Below are 20634 nucleotides of genomic sequence, written 5' to 3'. Positions count from 1 at the left end.
CCTCGCTGCAGAACCTCGGCTGCGTCACCAAGCGGGCTAAAACCCATAGAAATAAGAACAAAACGGGAAGAAAACAGTAGTTTTCCGGTGAGGCCTCACCCGGACCGCGCCCGGCGCCACCTGAGGCCCGACGCGCTCAGCGCACTCCCCCTCAATCCCCGCCCCGCGGAAGTGACGCGCGCGCCCTTCCGCCGCCGCCGCCGCGGAGGGCAGGGAGCGGCGGGCGCCGTGAGGAGCCGCGCGCGGGCGGGAGGCGCCGCCGCCACCGGTGAGACGCGGCCGGGGGGGGGAAGGGGGAGCCTCGGTGTCTCGATTGCCCCCCGGGGCCTCCGCGGCGCGGGGAGGTCGCTGAGGGGCGGCTCGGCCCCGCTGTGTGTCCTTTCCCCTTTGGGGTAGACGTGGTGTCTCCCTCCCGCTCCGGGGTAGACGTGGTGTCTCCCGTGTGCTGCTTCGTTGTCTCAATTATGAACCCGCTGTTCCCTAAAGCGGTGCTCGGGGAACGGTATCGGCCGCGGCTGGAGGTACCCGAGAGCCCCTTGAGTCCCTGAGGGGTTTTAGAGACCGCTGATCCCTCAGCTTAGAAGAGACCAGCGCCCTCCAGGAGCAGGGCCCTCGCTCCGGGAGTCAAACGCGCCGCCCTTCGGAACAGGCTCCTGCGAGGGGCTGGGGGCAGGAGGAAGGGGGTTGTAGCCCCCTGCCGGGTTCTGCCGGTGAAGAACAAAGGGATACACAGCAGAGGAAAACGTAGGAGCATAAAGCCAAATATACCAATGCAGCAGATCCCTTTACAAAATAAGCTGTTGGTGATTGTTAAAATACTGCATGGTTCTGATAGTTCATCTATCTTAGCTTTGTTTTTCAGTGCTATCTAATCAATAGCAGTGTTTCTTTTTCCTCTCCTGCTGTTTGCTTTCTACCCCCTCAGTCTGCTCATTTGCTGTCTGTTGATGGACTCCTTGAGACCGAAACTGCCCTCAAGATGTCCGGTCTAATCATGTTGGTGAATCGTGCTCAGATACAGTCAGTGCCAAATCAGGCAGAGAGCACACAGGATGTTTTGAAGCCTTCTTCTAAGGTTCTAGCAAATTTAGATTTAATCTGTACCGAAGTGGGCAAATAATGTGGTGGCTTGGCACGTTAGCAAAGTATATCATATATGAAACACCCGGTAGCTGATGTTTTTGGAGATATTTAGAAGTTTTAGATAATCAGAACCTTATTTTAACTTAAATTTCTGATCAAACACTACAAGCAGGGTTTTTTTTTTAATGTTTAATTTGGGATCTGGGATTTAATTTAAGGAGGCAATTATGAGTCTCATGTAGATGCAGGGATATAGATGTTAATTCATGAATATGTTTTACTTCACGTGCTGCTCTTAACAGGACAGTTATTGCTCTGGGCAGCAGCTAAGAGTTTGATGTGGATAAACGAAATCATGAGCGGGGAAATGTTCTGGGCTTTCTCTCAAGCCGAAGTTGACCTCGAGCTCTCCAGGAAGGTTGTTGCAAAGTCGCCTGGCCATTAAGCTCCAGGTGTTTAAATAGTGGTTGTAATTTCTTTTGTCACTTGTAGTACAGAAACTGTATGGGTGTCTTCAGGTGACTAAACAACCTGTGTCCATAATCGTGGTTAAAACCTTATTTTTTCTCAGGAACATTAGCCAACTGCCCTGTGTATACGAGGAAACAATTGGTCTAGGCAAAACTCCTTAATTGGAAGGAAGAGGTGCATAAAAATAGTTCAGACTCGTGCAATCTCTACCACAAGGATGGATACTGTATTTTTGGGTCGGTCTTTACTAATTTTTACACGTTTAATGGCGCTCAAGTTTTCTGTTCATGAGTCTCTTAGGCTGTGTCGCCCCACCCTTTCCTTCGGAGGAAATTACTGTGTGTTTAATTAGCGCTGTGTTAGTTACGTGCCCGAATGTTTGGGATTGCGTGTGAATCGGGGCTGTTTCGCCACCTCTGGTGTGGAGACGCTCCGGGCAGTGGCTGCTCTTTGGAAGCAGTCGTTAGCTGATGGGAAACCGCGGATGGGCTACCCAGGTAATTCACAAGCCGATATTTGGGGCTGGGATTTGCTTGAAAGATTTTCTCCTGCTTCAGGTGCTGGTGATGATGATGGTTTTTCACTGCTTATGCAAAGAGATGCTTTCCTTTTCCGTTTAAAATAATGCTATTCATCTCTTTGCAGAGGCTGTCACGTGGGATGCTGTAATAGCCTCAGACACCGATGGCTAGACATGTTATTTTAAGGACATCTTTCTATAGGCAGAAGTTATAAATAAACCCAATGCCCTCATCCCTTCTTCCCCTGCCCCTCTTTAGATTCAATATGCTTCATAGTGGACACACTCTACCTTGTAAACTTATTTTCATTAACTAAAGCTATGTGTACGCTGCAAAATAGCTTCAGGTGGACCCTGGTCTCTAGAACAGACGTGGGATTTGGTGTGTTATCCAGCAACGTATAAAACACAAAGCACAACTGCTGTTTCCAGGGATGCATGTGGAAGCTTCCCTGGCTTTATTGTTTTAAAAGCCTATGTCTGGGGATCTCCGTTCTGGCAGACAGCAAGGGTGCTTGGTACCGTGTCACAGGCTCAGAAAATGCCCTTTTGGAGCCCTTTGATGTTTTCTTGCAGGAGGAATTAGTACAGATTGTTTGTTAAGTATTACAAAGATTTAAACTTCTAGAGTTAAACCACATTTGCTTTGGTCCAGGGGAAAGGCCGGTGTCAAGCATTGCTATGAGTTGTGCCCAGCTTATTTTGGACAGACTGTTGATATAAAGAAGCAGCATAAGGCAAAAGGATGATCAAAACAGAGCAGGTGACTCCGAAGTCACCAGATAGGTTTTTTTCCAAGTCAGAAATGTAGAAGGATGAAATATGCTACCCAGAAGTGAAAGGTAATTTTATACTTTCGAGCCGGCCTGCCTGTTTTGCTCTTAAATCTAAAAATAGGGAGGCTTCATGTGTTAATCAAGTTTGGTACCAATGTTGAAACTTCCTTTTAAAGCAGTCTTGCCAAGCCACCGCTTTCATTTCCACAGTTAGCATGCAGGGCTCCTCATAAACTGCTTTTTATAGACTATGATAGTTATAAATTGATTTACAGTTACGTGTCTATAGGTTAGTTATGGGTTGATAGCGTGAAGCCTCTTCCTACTCAGCTGGGGTGTGGGGGTGTTTCCAGCTCGCTCTTCCATGCATAGAGGGCCCAGGCAATCCAACACTCAAGTAATTTGTGAATAAATCAGTATTTTATCTTTGTGGCAACCATACAGTCCATTCTGACAATAAAGATGTCTTGTTTGCCTGTCCTGTCCCTAGGAAGTAAAGAGATCGTGATTGCTCCGTGCTAGAAAAGAACAAGCAGGACAAGGCAGTGGCGTCTCAACCACTTCTGAAACTTGTTTCACAAACTAAGCTCTCCCCGAAGCCAAAGCTGTACCTGGAGTCTCGGTAAACACTAATGTGTTATGAAACCTGCCTTCAGTTTAGTGTTGGAAAGAATGCGTTATGTAAGCGTAGTCCCGTCTGTGTGTACATTAAATGAGTCCTGTGGCAGATCTTGTTTTGATGCAAGGTGCCCCTCTTTCATGTTACATAAAGGCTGGGAGGGCACTTGCTCTTCACTGTGGCCCTAGGAGCTATTTTAATAGGTTTCCTATAGGGTTTTGCAGCTGTTTGGTAATCTGTTTGGTGTGGAAATCAGCCAATATCCTCAGTCTCTTGCTGTTGTCAGTGACCTAAAAGGTGTGATTGCATAGAGGAGTATTTGCTGCTGCTTCAGTGCCTGTTGTGGGATACTAACAAAAGTGGCCTAAGGATTTACAGAATTAAAATGGGAACTTAAAAGCTAGTTTTGGTTGTTATATAACTGACCTAGAAATTGGGATGTCACATGTAATCTTCAAGTGTCTGAAAACTTCTGAGCTCTTATGCTGCGGCTTTAATTGTGAAATAGCGCTGATTATGGAGCCTGCGTCTGTAGTCTTGTTGGAATTTAATGGGAGATTATCGGAGAAATAAAACAGTATCTAGATGTGTAGTTCTGTGCCAGTGCCTTCCGGGTCTGCATCAGCGTTGATCAACTTCACTGTTTCTGTTAATGGATGGTGAGGATGTCCGTGGCTGGGCGCCGTTTTGGGTCTTTGGTTTGATCCATACGGGAATGTGGGCATCCAGAGCGGGATCTGGCTGCTGCTGCCGAGTGTTGGTGCCTGTCGTGGCTGCTGTTCCGAAGCCTGTGGCTGTTTCCCTGTGTGCAGGGACATTGCACTGCGGATCGTGGTCTGTGAAGGCCAAAACCTGGTCGGGACAAGCACTGATGAGATGTCTTTGCTGATTCAGATGTCGCCTTCTGGCTTCCCAAGAGAAACCTGGGCTCGTGCCCCAGGCCAGCGGCTGAACCTGCACATCCCTGTTTGCGAGCTGAAAGTGCTTTACTGAGCACCTCCACTCAGTGGGGACCATTGCACTGCAGGGCAGAGGAGAACATACAGAAAGAAAAACCTGCTTCTCCTCCCTTGGCCTTCCCTAACCATAATATGACGATTTTCCATTCTTCATTTTTTAGCTTTAGTTCATTTTGGTCGATAATGCCCGCACCAGCACGCGTTTTCCTTGCTCCTTCAGTAAATCTTCAGAGACGGAGGCAGATGCAGCGGGGGACGCGGCGCTTCGTGGAGCGGCTGCGTTTGCTGCGCTTGGCTCGGAGCTCCTGCTTCCCCGACTGCCACCACCCTGCGCCGGCTCCACGAGCGCTCCCAGGGAACGTCCCCGAGCTGGCGGGCCATCGGCTGCCTTATCCTCCCCCCAAATCCCGAGTTTCCATCTTCTGAACTAAGCTGTGGCTTATCGAATATTCTCCTCGGATGACAAACATCTAAGGGGTGAGGAAGTGTCAAGAAACCTTCATCTCTTGGTATGGTACTCTCTGATATGTTTGCTGTGAGGAATCAGGAGCTTATGGTGTTTCTTTATCACCCTAATTTGTGAGCATGGACACAGGAGGTGTCACCTCTGCTCTCAGGGCACACAGACTGATTAGATTCATGGCAGATTTACTTGGAATGTTTATCAAGCAAACTGGAAAATGAGTCCAGTTATGGTATAAATTACAGACATTTGCTCCTCCAGTGGTTTGGTGCTTCTTGGAACTGCTGAAAAGCCTTTTAATGAACATGGTTAAAGCGAAATAAGGGTGCTTGGTGCAATGCACGTATCCATATTGTACCAATTAATTTTATTTATGATCTTATGGTATTTCATGTTTCATGGTTTAAAACAAAAATTTAAGAAGTGAATTTTTTCCTTGCCTTCTTTACTCGTGTTTCCCTGACTTCTCAGGGGTCTGGTGATATGTTCACCCGCCTCCCTAAATGCAGCAAAACCCCAACTTGCTCCTCCTTTAGGATTATGTTACTCAAAATATCTTGCTTTCATGTGGGACATGAATTCAAATAAGAGGTCTGGCCACACAAGTGCATTGAATCATAGAATCATAGAATCATAGAATGCTTAGGGTTGGAAGGGACCTCTAGAGATCATCTAGTCCAACCCCCCTGCATACGCAGGGACACCTAAAGCACGTGGCACAGGACTGCGTCCAAGCGGGTTTTGAAGATCTCCAGAGAAGGAGACTCCACAACCTCTCTGGGCAGCCTGTTCCAGTGCTCTGGCACCCTCACTGTTAAGAAATTTTTCCTTAAGTTCCTATGGAATTTTTGATGTTTCAGTTTCCGGCCATTTCCTCTAGTCCTATCAGTGGCCACCACTGAAAAGAGACCATCCCCGTCCTCTGCACTCCCTCCCTTGAGGTATTTATATACACTGATTAGATCCCCTCTCAGCCTTCTCTTCTCCAGGCTGAACAGGCCCAGCTCACTCAGCCTCTCCTCATAGGGCAGATGTTCCAGGCCCCTGATCATCCTTGTAGCCCTGCGCTGGACTCTCTCCAGCAGCTCCACATCCCTCTTGTACTGTGGAGCCCAGAACTGGACACAATACTCCAGATGCGGCCTCACCAGGGCTGAGTAGAGGAGCAGGATCACCTCCCTCGACCTGCTAGAGATGCTCTTCTTAATGCAGCCCAGGATCCCATTGGCCTTCTTGGCCATGAGGGCACACTGCTGCCTCATGGTCAACTTGTCGTCCACCATGACACCCAGGTCTTTCTCCGCAGAGCTGCTCTCCACAAGCTCGGTCCCCAGCCTGTACTGGTGTCTGGGGTTATTCCTCCCCAGGTGCAGGACCTTGCACTTGGCCTTGTTGAATTGCATGAGGTTTTTCACCGCCCAGTTGTCCAGTCTGTCCAGGTCCCTCTGGATGGCAGCACAGCCCTCTGGGGTATCGGCTACTCCTCCCAGTTTGGTATCATCAGCAAACTTGCTGAGGGAGCGCTCTGTGCCTTCATCCAGGTCATTGATGAATAAATTGAACAGGACTGGACCAAGGACTGACCCCTGGGGGACCCCACTAGCCACAGGCCTCCAACTAGACTCTGCACCGCTGATCACCACTCTCTGGGCCCTGCCATCCAGCCAGTTCCTAATCCATCTCACTGTCCACTCATCTATCCCACACTTCCGGAGCTTGCCCAGGAGGATGTTGTGAGGGACGGTGTCAGGAGTTGATTGAGGAGTTGATCTTTAAATCAGAAATGATCCTCTTTAGTTAGAAGAAGAGAAGGGAGTGGATAATGGGAAAAAATAGCATTTTAGATACTCGGGGTTTCTAACATACCTTTTTTAGGAGTGGAAGATGGTAAGTTATACAGCAGTTTAGTTGCACAATGTTAACTTGAGTTGGATTAGTAAAACTGCACTTAAAGATGCTCAGTTTAAATAAACTGCTTGACTTGCTTGATTTGTTAAAATACCAAATGCTAGCCTGCAAAAAATGGCTCTGGAACTTTTTTTTTGTAACGGTAGTGTGTCTTTAAATGAAGAATAAAACCCTCACTCTCAATGCAGCATGTGATTTCTTCCTATTGATTCAGAGTGACCTTTCTTGTCCCTGAATGTGGAAGTGATGCAACTGCAACCTAAAACCCGTGAAGGGGAGGAAAGGAAACTGCTTGCTTTCTCCATGACTTGGGTTCACAGCTTTTTGCAGTCTCTCCTTGAACCATATTATTAGTTCTGATGTACACAAAGGATTACTGGGATGACAGAAATAATCGTGGCGCTAAAATATGATTAAAGGTCTGTAGTTTTGTGCCGTGTGCGCCGAGGCAGTGGAAGTGCAAAAGCCCAACTGGCAGAGCGAGCGGAATAGGCTGTTAAGATTTCAGAAAACAAGATATTGACATGGGGTTTAAGCAAGATGATGGGTTTCATTCTGCTTTGGTTTCCCAAAGATCCCCGTGTCCTCAGCACTGAGCTGCTACTTGGGTGTAAAACCTGAATTGGTGCAATGGGTCTGCAGGCTGCAGCTGCAGAACTCTTGTAACTTCTTCCATTCCACTGGGTGATTTTTTAATTGCTTTAATTGCTTAATACAGGCACCTGTAATACAAGTCTTTAGCAAACATATTGTCTGGCTTTCTTCTCTTTGGCCTGCAGTAACAGAAGGGCACTAAGGACTGCCCAGCTCTCCGACCTTCCTGTGGGAAGGAGAAAGGGCCATGTATTTAGCTGCTCTCGGTTGTACAAATTACAAACTGAGTCTTTACAAATTAAGTTATTAAGAGTTATTAAGTTGTTATTCTTTTCAATACAGATCTCTCTAGTGAAACTCTTTTGAGATTATTTCTAGAAACTCATTACTGACCTAAGAGCAAGCCGCGGGCCCTCATCTTTAATGGTTTGGATTCAAAAATCATCTGTTTTTTTCTATTAGAGGAGAGAGATCTTAGGGAAGCCTCTGGTTACAAATGCAAGAGCAGGACTCTGAACTGCTCAGGGGTCATTCAGCTTATGCAGAGCTTTCCCTGTTGTGATTCCCAGGAGTGAAAAGGGCTTGGACTTGGCAGCCAAGGCCTGGCTTCCAGGGCAGTGTTGGTGCGTGTCAGTTTTGTGCTCCAAATGCCAGCGTTTTAGTACGCAGGTCTTAAACTCGCCGTTGCCAATGATGTTGTGCTGCTTTTATCCTAAAACGAACCCTGCGTTCAGGATTGGAAAGAAGTAGTTGAAACAGCCTTGGAAGGAAGCTGGCACGTGGGATGGCTTCTGGCAAGTGTTAAAAAGAAAAGGGAGGGAAACAACGTCGGGATTGCTGGAAGAGGAGACTGCTCGGTGATGGTCCAGGCTTGGAGAGCCTCTTGGTTGCCTCTCTCTATTGCAACTGCCTAGGGCTGCCTGCAGGTCAGAGCTCTGCAGACGTATGGGAACACGTCTGTTTGCTTATACAGTGCAGCCCTTCCTCCTCTGGATTTTATTCTGTTACTATGGAAGCAGCCAATAATTAAAGCAGGTGGCTTGTGTCAAAAAGACAAGAGGGCAGAAGGAAGCCTCGCTAGCCGTCGAGTTTGTCTTTTAACCCTTTTCTCTTTTTCCTTCAAGCAGGTAGAAAATGAGCCTGAAGTCTGAACGCAGAGGCATCCATGTGGATCAGTCGGAGCTGTTGTGCAAGAAGGGCTGTGGTTACTATGGCAATCCTGCCTGGCAGGGGTTTTGCTCCAAGTGCTGGAGAGAGGAATATCACAAGGCCAGGCAGAAGCAGATCCAAGAGGACTGGGAGCTGGCAGAGCGGTAAAGAGGCCTCTTTATTCCCTCATCCTTGCAATAGGGTGACTTCACTCAACACTGTTCCTTTCTCCTGGTTTTAAGATGTACTTGGCCTGGCTCAATTTCTTCATAAATTCTCAAATTTGATCTTTGCAGCAGGAATTAAAATCTTCATTTCAAGGCAAAATTGAGTATTTATCACATTCTGATTTAAGGGTTTTCTAAAGAAAGCCTGTGAAGTTACAGACGTAAACAAGAAAAATGCTCCAACCTGCCCCCCGGCCATGAATACTTTGACCTAAATTGTGTACTGAAATCTGTGATTTTAACTAGCAGTTGGAAGGATGAAAATGACAGTTTTGATTAAAACAGCCCTGCCTCTGGAGACGGTGGTTACTGCCTTGAACGTAGCCAGCAAAATGGGTTAACAGTTCAGCTGCTCCTTGACAAAAATGGTTTTAATCCTGTCTGCGGTCAGTTCAGCTGCAAGGAAAGCCCAGAGGAACCAAATCTTTTCAGTGTTTTGTTTTATTCAATCAAATTTTTATTGCGAAACAGTCTAGTTTTTCTTGTGTGCCCAATGGTTGATTCAGAAAATGGAGGTTGAAGGGTAGCTATGAGTGAGGAAATCAGAGCAGCTTTTCTGTTGGATTTGGGTAGAAAATCATTAAAAAAGCATTATCACTTGCATAGGAAAGTGCAGAATATTCTTTCAATATAGCACCACAGGTGGCCTTCCTGTCACTTGCAGGTGTAAGTTACCTGCCATCCCCCTGCAAATGACCTGTGGTAATTAAGGTTGTATGGATTTTTGAGGTGGGGGAGCCAGTAACTACATCGGGTGTCCGTGCTGGTTGCCTGGCAGTTGGGCTGAGCTGCCCGAGGCTTTGGATCATGTTGGCACAAAGCCTCTCACACGCTTGCCTTAATGCATCAGTAACACATGCCAGAACTTTACCTAGGAAAAAACACAAATGCCTCAGTAGCATTATCTGCTCTTGAACCTGGAGGCTGTTCGCTGAACTTGAGTTACCTAGTGATAAGTTAACCAAGAGCATTTAAGAAAAAAAGGCCTAGGTGCAGTGTTTACCCTCACCTGCTTCTAGAAGGTCACATCTGTGGACGCTTTTTCAACTTGAGTCCAGCCTGATGATTGTTCCTAAGCCCTAAGTTATTGTTACCTAATTAGTCTCCTCTTCCTTGGTCCATCCTGGGCTAGATGAGTGTTTAAAGAAAGTTACTTGACTTTTTACTGTCTCCTGCTTAAGAAGAAAAGTAGCCTTTGAAGTGTTAGTATGTTTTCTCCTGCAGAGGAGTTGTTTGAAGGTTGCAGAAACATTTTTGGGTAGAAAGAGATGGTGCGTTGGGTGACAAAGACATCTCAAAACATGAAGTATTTCTGATGATATATGCAGTGAAACCCTGGATGGGAGCAGGAGTGGAGAGGGACTGAGTGACTTGATGGAAATACTCCTGTTCTTTCTCATCCTCCACTCCCTATGATCTTTTCCCTCCTCTCCACCTTTGTGAAGATCTAAGGTCATGACACGAGGGTGTCATCATGACAGTGATGACATTTCAGTCTCCTTCCTCGTGACATTTCTGTTTGATCCTCCCTGGCCTTAGTTTGATCTTAAGCCTTCCCTCACTTTCACTGTAGCAATGGGGAAAGAAGGGCCATAAGTGACATGTGTGACAGGCAACTAAAGATGAAAGTGGGCAGAGAGATTTGGCGTGCCAAAGAGTGAGTTACTGCCCAGGAAACTAACTTATTTGTGCTGGTTTTAACCACTTCAATTAGACCTACATCTTTCGAATACAGGCTTCAGCGTGAGGAGGAAGAAGCATATGCCAGCAGCCAGAGTACCCAAGGGGCACAGTCACTGACCTTTTCCAAATTTGAAGAAAAGAAAACCAATGAGAAGACTCGAAAGGTGACTACTGTGAAGAAGTTTTTCACTGCTTCTTCCAGAGCAGGAGCTAAAAAGGGTAATTTTTCCTTTGTTTTTTTTTAATGGTTCTGTACAGCATGTTTAGGTAGGAGTATTTTTTGACAATATTGGGCAGACTTCTAGCATTACTTGTATAGCCCCAGACCTACATATGTCACTGCTTAAAAACTATGAAAACTGCTTTGAGTTTGATCTGTTAAAAGTATTTTAGCAGTCATTTTTCCTGTGTATGTCTTTAAAATATGAGTGCCTGGTAAATTTTTAGTGGGTTCTGAATTCAACATATAATTCATAAATAATTCTGTCAGTTTTATGGTTCTGTCTTGAATTTATATAACTGATGAGAACAGTCTAGAAATCACTCTCTTTCACAAACGCTCCTTCCCCTTCTCTGCAACTGGGTGAGTGAAACAAAATTGAACAACTTAGGTTACAGGAGCAATAAACAATATCTGTGTGTGTGCTCAGTTAAAGACAGGAGATAGTGGCTCGTAGATTTATCTCTACTTGGCCCTGATTGTTATCCTAATGTAGGTGGCAAGTTGGCCAAAGTTGCTGGCTGTCCCAAGAAGCAAAAAGAGTTGTCTGGTTTCATCTTGGCTTATACGGGAGGAATGATTTTCAAAATTTTGAATATATATATTCAATATATATATATTCAGCTACAGAGATCACCTCTCCTTCCTGTATAAAGTATTTTACAGAGAGATTCCTAGAAGATGTAGGGGTTTCTTATCCGGAGAATTTGTGGTTTGTCACTTACATAGTGAAGCTTTTGGAGAGTGGATGCTGTATGTGCAGTGCTACTGAAAACGCACAAAAATGTGAACTTTTTGGTGGCCGTAATGTTTTAAGTAGAATGGTGATGCTGCCACAGTGCAGCATTCAAGCAACTTTAACAGGAAAATTGGAATATTTAGGCAGGATACTTTTAAATGACAATAAATGTGTAGGGAAACCCAGTGTTACCTTCAACTAGAAAGGAGCATGTTCGTTGTGAATATAAAGTTTGTTGGCGGAACAGTTTATTCTAGAGCATGTGTGCAGGGATAATGTGATTAATGGCACTGATGCCTTTGCATGGCAGGAACTTCCATGAATTGCTTGCTTTGACTTGGGCATGAATGATAAAATGCTTGACTCTCGAGCAGGAATTCCAGAGGACAAAGCAAAATCAGTTTGCCTTAACCTTATGGACAACTCATTTCTTTGGGAAATTGCAAATATACCTAGAAATTGTCTTGGTTCATGAGCACCAGCTGACTAAGGAGGCATTTTGTGATGTATTAGTATTTTTTTTTTAACATTTATTTTTCTCACTTCCCATGTTTTGTTTTGTTTTGCGCCATTCGCTGTCTCACGCACCCCTGCTCTTGGTGTCTTGCTTGCTTTTGCATTTATTTCAGCAGCTCAAGAGAAAACCATAAAGCAAGGACAGCTTGGGAGGGAGCGAAATGCTGATAACATTCTCAGGGACTTGAAGGAAATTTTTACTCCCTCCTGGGAACTGGCTTCCCCTTCTGAAGGTAATGCAGCGTAGCTCGAGCAAGCTCTCTGCCTGGTTTTAGTAAGCTTACTTAGTTGGGCTTTGCAAAATACAAACTAGGGTTGTGCCAATAATAACCCACACTATTAAATATGAGTGTGACAGAAAAGCAAATCCAGCATTCCGAGGGAACCTGAATCTCTAAACCAGTTCTTTTTTGTGTGGGGAGTGCAGGGATAAAATTGATGATGCCTTGAACTCTGCTTTAGTTTGTCATCCGAAGGAGTATGCGGTTTCAAGTAATTCCAAGTTGCCATTAGAAATCTCATTCTGAGTTGAAACTGCTTCAATTTAATGGTTTGAACTTAAAGAGCACTTATACTTCCAAATATCTAAAGATGTTTTGATATCTTAGTCAAAAAGACAATTTCATATTGACGAAAAAAAAAAGGGCATTCTGGTTTAACTGAAACCAAAAAGGCACCAAAACGCATGATGTGAACAGGCTTAGGATCTTTGCTTCCTTGACATTTTGACAAGTTCTACCAACTTAAATACAAAATACAAAATGCAGAAAGATTTAGAGTGTCTTTATTCTGCTAATTATTTATGTACAGATCAATGTCTGCGTGCAATAGAGGTAGCAACAACACTATTTTAATATCCTTTACGTCTCCTACTCAAGTCTGCCATGGCACAACCATAGTGAAATCACTGGAGTGCTGACATTCCCCTGTGACATCTAGCACCTCCATACAATGCCTTGAGACAGATTTTAATATATAGTGTTCCCTCTCAACAAAAGGTGATCCTAACTCCCCCTGCTCTTTGTTTTGGCTTTTCTCTTCTGCTAGATTCTCTCTCACTTGCTCAAGACGATTTCCTTTTCCATAATCACTTTTTTGGAGGTAGAGTGACTTAGTTGTTTTGGGATACATGATGCAGTTGAAAGTATTTTGTTGCTCAAACTGCCTATGTTCCTGTAGACCTCAGTAATCAGTGCTTGTTGTACAGATAAAACCCTCCTCAAATCCAAATTAAGCATGCAAGCTTAATGATACTAATCACATTGAAACACACGTTTTTTACTTTGTAGTTCTGCATGTCTGCTTACTGAAGCAAGTTTTGTGCTGCGTGTTAGTGTCTTCAGATTGGGAGATGTGCTTGTATCATTTTGGTTATGAATATCTTTGTGTCTTCTGTCTCTCTGCTGCTTGCTTTTCATCATGTCCATTTACCTCATCTCTGTTCAATCCTTCCTTTTGGGCAGTGTTGGCTGGCAAGTTGAAAGGTGGGTGAGCTGAGCTCGGGTAGCGCAGATAGCAGACCCGTGCACTTGACTTGCAGTGTACGCCCTTCCCGAAAATCAGATGTGCTTGTGTGGAAAACCCCTGTGGTTTTGGCTCTATAAACTTGCCCCCAGTGCTGTGTGCGGTCTGTGTTCCTGCCTCGCTCTCGAGTGCCAGCCGGATTCTTCCTTGAACAGAATTGATGCTTCTGCTCTCCGAAACACGAGTGGCCGAGCTCTCATTTACGCCGCGGGGAGATCCTGCGGCAGCCGCGGTCCCTCCAAACCAGGGCTGCTCCGTCTGCACCAGCCTCCTGCTCCCATTCCCAGGCTGCTCCCGCTGTTCCCATGATCTGGCCATAAACCAGCCTGGGGAGCTGATCCTGCTGAAAAGCAACCCCATGAGAACGACTTGCTCCTGACTAGGACTGACCCGAGCTGTTTCTTCCTGAGCTGGTTCATCAGCAGTTGATGATCCCTAGTGTTGGTGCAGGTGAAGGAGCAGGAATGTGAAGGTGAGGGAGAAGGGGAGTGGGACCACTCCCTTAGTTGAAGCTGCGGTGGAATCACATCTCGAAGCCTTTATCTCCTATGGAGGGGTCTTACATGAGAGTGAAAATGCAAGAAACTTGAAAGCAAACCCCTGTTATGGTGATTTGCTAGCATCAAAAGGCCATTACTGTAAGTGCGTGTTAGGCTCTAAATGTTTCACTCTGGAATATTCAGTTTCCTACATTTAGGAAATAAATATTTATATTATATTTAATATTCACCATTTCACGTTTAACACTTTCTTCAGACAAATAGAATGCTTATTTGTCTGTGAAGCTGGAAAAAAAAAATCTGAACTTTTAGTACATGTGAAACACTTTCTGAATGCATACGTTGGTGTACAAAAGTTAATCTACTATGTCAAATTTTTCCCAGCAGAGATCCAGGAAACCAAGGCTCCCAGCCCTTCTATAAACAGGCAGGCCAGCATCGAGACAGATCGAGTATCCAAGGAATTCATAGAATTTCTCAAGACATATCATAAACCCGGACAGGATATCTATAAACAATGTAAATTATTTTTGGACACAATGAATCATAAAAGGGTAAGTGCGTTTCCCCCCTGCTTCTTCCTTCTCCTCAAAAAAAAAAAGACGTTTCTTCATTCTCTCCATAAAAACTGTGTTGTCCTCCTTGAAATATTAATGTGACTGCAGTGCCACCTGCAGGGATCCGACAGGATTCTGTACTCAGATCCTCTTCTGTTTACTGCTTTCCTGTTTTCCTTGTAGTTACTCAAATGGGATCCTCAAATTTAACTGGAAATTAAAGGATGCTCTCCTATAACCATATGTGCCCTCTGCTTTGAAAACATCTTGAAGTACTTTTTTTAGAGTCAATTCACTTTGAACATAGAATTTGTGATGATTGTGGAGCTGTATTGGTTATAACCACTAAAGGTGTTTTTGTCTACCTTAATCAAAGAGATGTCCTTCTCAAGACTTAATTTGCTACTACAAATTAACCAAGTCCAAAATGCAGCACTGCCATCAGGACTTTATGTTCAGAGAGACTGTCTTGTTTTTGGACAACGGAAATTCAGCAAAATTCATATTAACTCTGTGAGCCTCTATGTTCTTAAGTAGGTCAATTAGTTAATGCCTAAAAGGCAATGTTATTTCACAAATAGCATTGTGGGTATATTTCACAGTAATGTTCTCATTGAAACATTTACTGTATAGATATTACTTCAAATTAATATTTTCAATTCTTGGTTTTTGATATAGTGCATATCATCTTAAAAAGTTAGTGGCAAAATTGCAAGCAAACATTCTAGTTAAATACTATTTTTATATCATCAGTAGGAGATGTGTTTGTGAAAAGGAAATTGGATCTGTCCGATTTCACTGCTAATTCAGCAAATAAATATAAATCTCATATCTTAAGGAGCTAGTATGTCTTAATTTCTCATATTTTGAATATAATTTAGCCAGTGTAAACACTTCTGAGGGTTTTTTTTTTTTTTTTTGCATTCTCAGACTGTTGCTGCACATATATGGACACTTTCCATAAAGGAATGTTAGAGGCATCATTATCATTTCTTCCATACATGCAAACTTGTCAATTTTATGTTGCAGGATTTAAGTATTGAGGAACAATCTGAATGTGCCCAAGACTTTTACCAAAATGTAGCAGAGAAATTGCAGACACGTTGGAAAGGTATTGTGTTCCTCCTCTTCCTATCTTACTGCTGAAAAATTTTGAGGATAAAGCCACATCTCCCAGTAAAAACAAAATGTTTCCTAAAAAATCTCTTAAGAAATGCTATTAACAGCTTTCAGTGCTGTAATTAGAGCTACTGAATTGTTAATACAACTCAGAGTATGGAATCTTCCAAACAATCTGCAATCTTTATTTTCTATATTGGAGACACTGTATTGTGCTTGTGGGGCTACTCTTATTGCGTTGTGGAATTTGTACCTTTCAGTGCCCCCAGAAAAAGTTGAGAAAGCCATGGATCAGATTGAAAGGTACATTATGACTCGACAGTATAAATATGTCTTTTGTCCTGAAACAACCGATGATGAGAAGAAGGATCTGGCTGTCCAAAAGAGAATCAGGTAAGTGTTTAAAACAAAATTAACTGAGTAGTCCACGGTGCTTTCAGTGGTCTCTGAAGCAGACATGCTAAAAACCTCATACTATATGGACAAGGATAGCAAGCATTTTAGCTAAAAAGTTCTTAAATATTTTTTATTTAAGAAAGGAAATGAATGAACAGAATGAATAATGAAAGCTAGTATAATAGAAAAATTCATCTGTGTGTTTTTGCTAAATTATAGCAAAAAATGAATGTTTAATTGAAGTGGGGAATGGAATAACTCAGTGGAATAAGTTGATTCATAATTGGATTAGTGCTTTGTTCAAGTAAAATAGTCCTCATGCATTTTTTTAGTTCAAGAAGCAACTGGTTTCAAACACCTGAATGTTACTGGCACTGAATGTTTTAACTTCTCCCTCCATCCTTCGTTTTAGGGCTTTGCACTGGGTCACTCCACAAATGTTGTGTGTTCCTGTTAATGAAGAAATTCCAGAAGTCTCTGATATGGTTGTAAAAGCAATTACAGGTTTGTGAACTGAAAAGGGTTTTTTGTCATTCTGTTATAGGGTTTTTTGTTTGTTTGGTGTTAAAAAGTTTAGAACTTTAAATTTCATAACTCTTGTTAATTGATAACTATTTTCTGCTGTAATGAGAAAAGGGGTCTAGACTTCTGGATTTGCAGTAGTCTGTGTATTGTTGGGCTAGTTAATCTATGAAGCAAGAATAGTTTTCTTACAACAAAAGTGTTCAGACTGACATAATCTATTTAAGATGTTTGGGCTGTAGTAACGAAGGGTCAAATAAATAGGTTGAATATTTTCATAGAATATCAAGTAGTGTGGAGAACTAGTGCAGTTTCAGCATTGTTTAGTAAATATCCTACTCATTTAAGTGCATGATTAGTGTGATTTTAATTATCTGAAGACCTTTTTATCTTGCAGATATTATTGAAATGGATTCGAAGCGTGTCCCTCGTGAGAAATTAGCATGCATCACCAAGTGCAGCAAGCACATATTTAATGCTATTAAAATCACAAAAAATGAACCTGCTTCTGCTGATGATTTCCTTCCAACACTTATATACATTGTTTTGAAGGGAAACCCACCCCGCCTGCAGTCCAACATCCAGTATATAACACGCTTCTGTAATCCAAGCAGGTTAATGACAGGAGAAGATGGCTACTATTTTACTAATCTGGTAAGTGTGGGAATAGTATTGATGCTTTATATGAGATCGCCTTCTGTTTGAATGGGGAAGGATTCTTGGTACAGGAAAATACATCATAAAATTATAGAAGAAAGATTAAAGCTGCTCTTGAAATAGTGGCTCAGGTCACCTAGGGTACAGCAAGCTCTCTTGCTTTATGTCTTTTCATTCTTCCACCTCTGCTTTTCAAAACAGAACGTCTGCTTTGCCTTCTTTACAGTATGGAGCCCTTTATTGAACAGTCTGATGCTAAAACTTGAGGACATTTTTATTCTGTAGGAGATAAGTACTTGGTATTGCTAAATCCTGGGCTTGGGCAGTGCAGATGTTTATGCCTGCAAAGTTCACCATTTAAGCCCACAGGAGTTTATCCTATGAAGGGACTGCAGAACTAGGCCATTAATGTATAGAAGTAAATAGGCTTTTTAAAGCTTCTGTAGTAAGCACTTATTTGTGTGCTTGTCTGTTGAAAAGAATTATGAACTTGGCCCCTCTGCAGCTCATCTTAAAACATTTTTTAGCTGAAATTGAATATTTGAAATATTAAATATTCCTTTTGATAGGACAAGAGCATCCCCAAGGTAAGATGGGCATCTCTGCATTCGCTCCTGCAGAAGCACAAGCAGAAAGCAAAGCAGATCTCGGCTGATCAGATTATTAACTATAAATATGGTTTAGTCATCATGTCTTGTTCTTTCTGGTCACTCATCTCCAAAATACAGCAGCCCCAAGGTTTGTAATCCAAGTTGTCCAGTCAGCCTGTGTTCAGGTGCAACAGTGCAATTATTTCATGCTCTGAGTTTTTGACCACTTTGAACTTCGTGGAGGGGAGAGAGATGTGAACTGTCTGCTGTAGCTGGCTGCCTGAGAAGGTCTTTAGAAATGTTTTGAGGTGATAAATAAAATATGTTACTGGTTCAACTGCAAGATAAAAAGAAGTAGAACACAAGTTCCAATTTACAGCATGTGGTGATACTTGCTCTCTGTTCTGTTCGTAGTGCTGTGCTGTGGCCTTCATTGAAAAGCTGGATGCTCAGTCTTTAAATCTGAGCCAAGAGGATTTTGATCGTTATATGTCGGGTCAGACGTCCCCGAAGAAGCAAGAATCTGACAGCTGGTCGCCTGATACGTGCCTGGGTGTTAAGCAAATGTATAAAAACTTAGATCTGCTATCTCAGTTGAATGAGAGACAAGAAAGAATTGTCAGTGAAGCCAAAAAGCTTGAGAAAGACCTGATAGATTGGACTGATGGAATTACAAAGGAAGTCCAAGATATTGTTGAGAAATATCCATTAGAAATAAAACCAAAAAGTCAAGCCTTAGCAGCTATTGACTCTGAAAATGTGGAGAATGACAAGCTGCCCCCACCACTGCAGCCTCAAGTTTATGCAGGATAATTATCAGTGTTAACCTGGAAAGGCATCTTTACCCTCACCTAGTACTATCTGCTACTTGGAAAGGGAAGTAAATTCAAGGGTAAAAATCAAATGAGTTTAAATCAGTACATTTTTAAAGGTACTTTTTTTTGGTTAAGTGTAATAAATTGTATTTATTTTAGTCAAAGTAGATTTATATTAGGCTTTTGTGGGTTTTTGAACTGAACTTAAATTTTCTACACAAACCAGTGTAATTTTTAAGCAACACTAGTCCATTGACATCTTTTTCCTGAAAGCTTCCTTCTAAGCATGCACTTACATTTTTAATAATTAGTTTAACGTAAGAAAATTTCGAGTTCTGGCAGAAACTCGAAAGGTACCAGTGGTAGTCGGAATTTATTCTGTAGCTGTAAAAATGAAATATATATTGTAAAATATGTAAAATTGTAAATAGATTTAAAATCTAATGTCTCAACTGTGCATGACATCTTGTGTGTTAGTGAAAATATTATGGGAAAGTGTTCATTATAGCACCTTTCAGTTGAATCCTTTTGCAGTATAAAGGCAAGCACACTGTTACTGTTTCAATAAGCTATGTGGTATAAATGATGAATTGCAGTCAGAGAGGATATTCGTGTAATGGTTTGAAAACTTCACTTCAGTTGTCTTCAAATTTAATCCTTATAAAAAGGAAGTGTTACCTAAAATATGATATTTCTTCATATAAACATTCTCTTTGCTTTGTCTGTCCACCTAATAACCTTCAGTGCTGCATGAAAGTGCTGATATTGCTTCTTTTGAAGAGAATGCTAAGCCAGGCTTGGAACAAGACGTGGAGGGAGAGGAACAGTGCGAGAGTTGGGTAAAAAAATGGCTTTTTTTGTCCACTGGTGGGCTAGGTCCTGGTGGCTTTTTGGGGACAATCTTGGTAGATAATAAGCTCATACAATTAGAGGCTGCTTTTTAGTGGGAGCGTGGGCCATTGCTCCAAACAGGAAGGTGTATTTGAATATCATGAAAATGTCACTGTCTTGATCTTCAGTGGCCTTTAGCAAAGGAAGTTACCTTGCCAAGTATTGAGCATCAAGGTAAATCCTGTTCTATGTCACTAAAACTTGACATCCGTATATAGTGTGTTTGAAACTGCGAGCAATAGCTCACTCTGCAAAAAGTAACCTCTTGCAATAGAACTGTTTTTATGCCAGTGAAACATTTTATGTATCATTTTAAATCTCTTCCAGTTAATCTAGTGTGCCATGTCTTGTTTATACACCTGTGACATCTAACATCATCTAAAACTACTTAGCTGAAACAACTCTAAAGCAATGTTAAGTTCTTATCATCAGGAGGAAAGCACCTACCTCTCTACTATGTTCCACTGCTTTAAAAACACTGATATTTAAATTTGTACTGCAATAATTTCAGACCAAAACTGTGATTTGTCCCTTTTTGTCAAATATATTTAGCCTCATGAACTATGCACTGCTAGTGTTTTGGAAATACCTGGTTACCAAATGAGGTGAAGCAATGAATTAATCAGGCGATGACAGGAAATTAGATTTAGTATGTCCACATAGACCTGCTCCCAGACTGTTTAAATCTGACCCGTGCTTGTGGTAAATATACTGCAAAGTCTTTATTTTCTTTACAAACGCTAGGTGCTAATTCTGATATCCAGGTACACAGGTTTTCTTGAAAACAAAAACTTTTAGCTATTGTATAAGTTGCCATGTTTGAATAAAATTGTGTATGGTGTGCCCTTGTTAATGAGTTCCTAAAAATCTTGTCACTGGGTTTTGTTATGCTGTTAATGATTAATATGAACCTAATTATGACCGGTTCTGTGCTCTCTGTGTTTAGGGAGAAAGAAATCTTAAATCATTCAGGTGAAAGCCTGGGTAACAGAATTTCTTTTTCTTTTCAGAAAAGATCATTGTAGTGATTAAGTACTCGAGAATGACCTGCTGGTGCATTTGTCACTAACGTGTATCTAATTCATATGCCATCTTGTGTCAAGCCACTAAAGTGGACGTTTTTGCAAACAAATCCT

The 20634-nt window shown here is 42.4% G+C and overlaps 1 protein-coding gene across 4 annotated transcripts; it reads left to right on the top strand.

Moving 5' to 3' along the window:
- Positions 1–246: 246 nt before the first annotated feature.
- RABGEF1 (RAB guanine nucleotide exchange factor 1) lies at positions 247–20351 on the top strand. 4 transcript variants are annotated; one of them, XM_088530030.1, is made up of 10 exons: positions 3450–3472; positions 8521–8706; positions 10505–10671; positions 12041–12160; positions 14339–14505; positions 15538–15619; positions 15888–16020; positions 16436–16527; positions 16943–17199; positions 18207–20351. In XM_088530030.1, exons 2-10 carry the CDS (start codon positions 8528–8530, stop codon positions 18603–18605), a joined length of 1596 nt encoding a protein of 531 aa, XP_088386156.1. In that variant the 5' UTR covers positions 3450–3472; positions 8521–8527; the 3' UTR covers positions 18606–20351. The 4 variants fall into 4 exon arrangements, with proteins under 4 accessions (XP_088386158.1, XP_088386157.1, XP_088386156.1 ...); XM_088530032.1 differs by lacking the exons at positions 3450–3472; positions 12041–12160 and adding an exon at positions 247–268; XM_088530031.1 differs by lacking the exons at positions 3450–3472; positions 12041–12160 and adding an exon at positions 247–268 and having other exon boundaries at positions 14336–14505.
- Positions 20352–20634: the final 283 nt, after the last annotated feature.

The sequence above is a fragment of the Tinamus guttatus genome, unplaced genomic scaffold (genome assembly GCF_059628265.1).
Source record: "Tinamus guttatus ecotype Peru unplaced genomic scaffold, ASM5962826v1 Tinamus_guttatus_pri_ptg000356l, whole genome shotgun sequence".
Taxonomy (NCBI): Eukaryota; Metazoa; Chordata; class Aves; order Tinamiformes; family Tinamidae; genus Tinamus; species Tinamus guttatus.
Note: the sequence above shows the minus strand (reverse complement) of the source record. Positions and strands in the feature narration are given on the sequence as shown.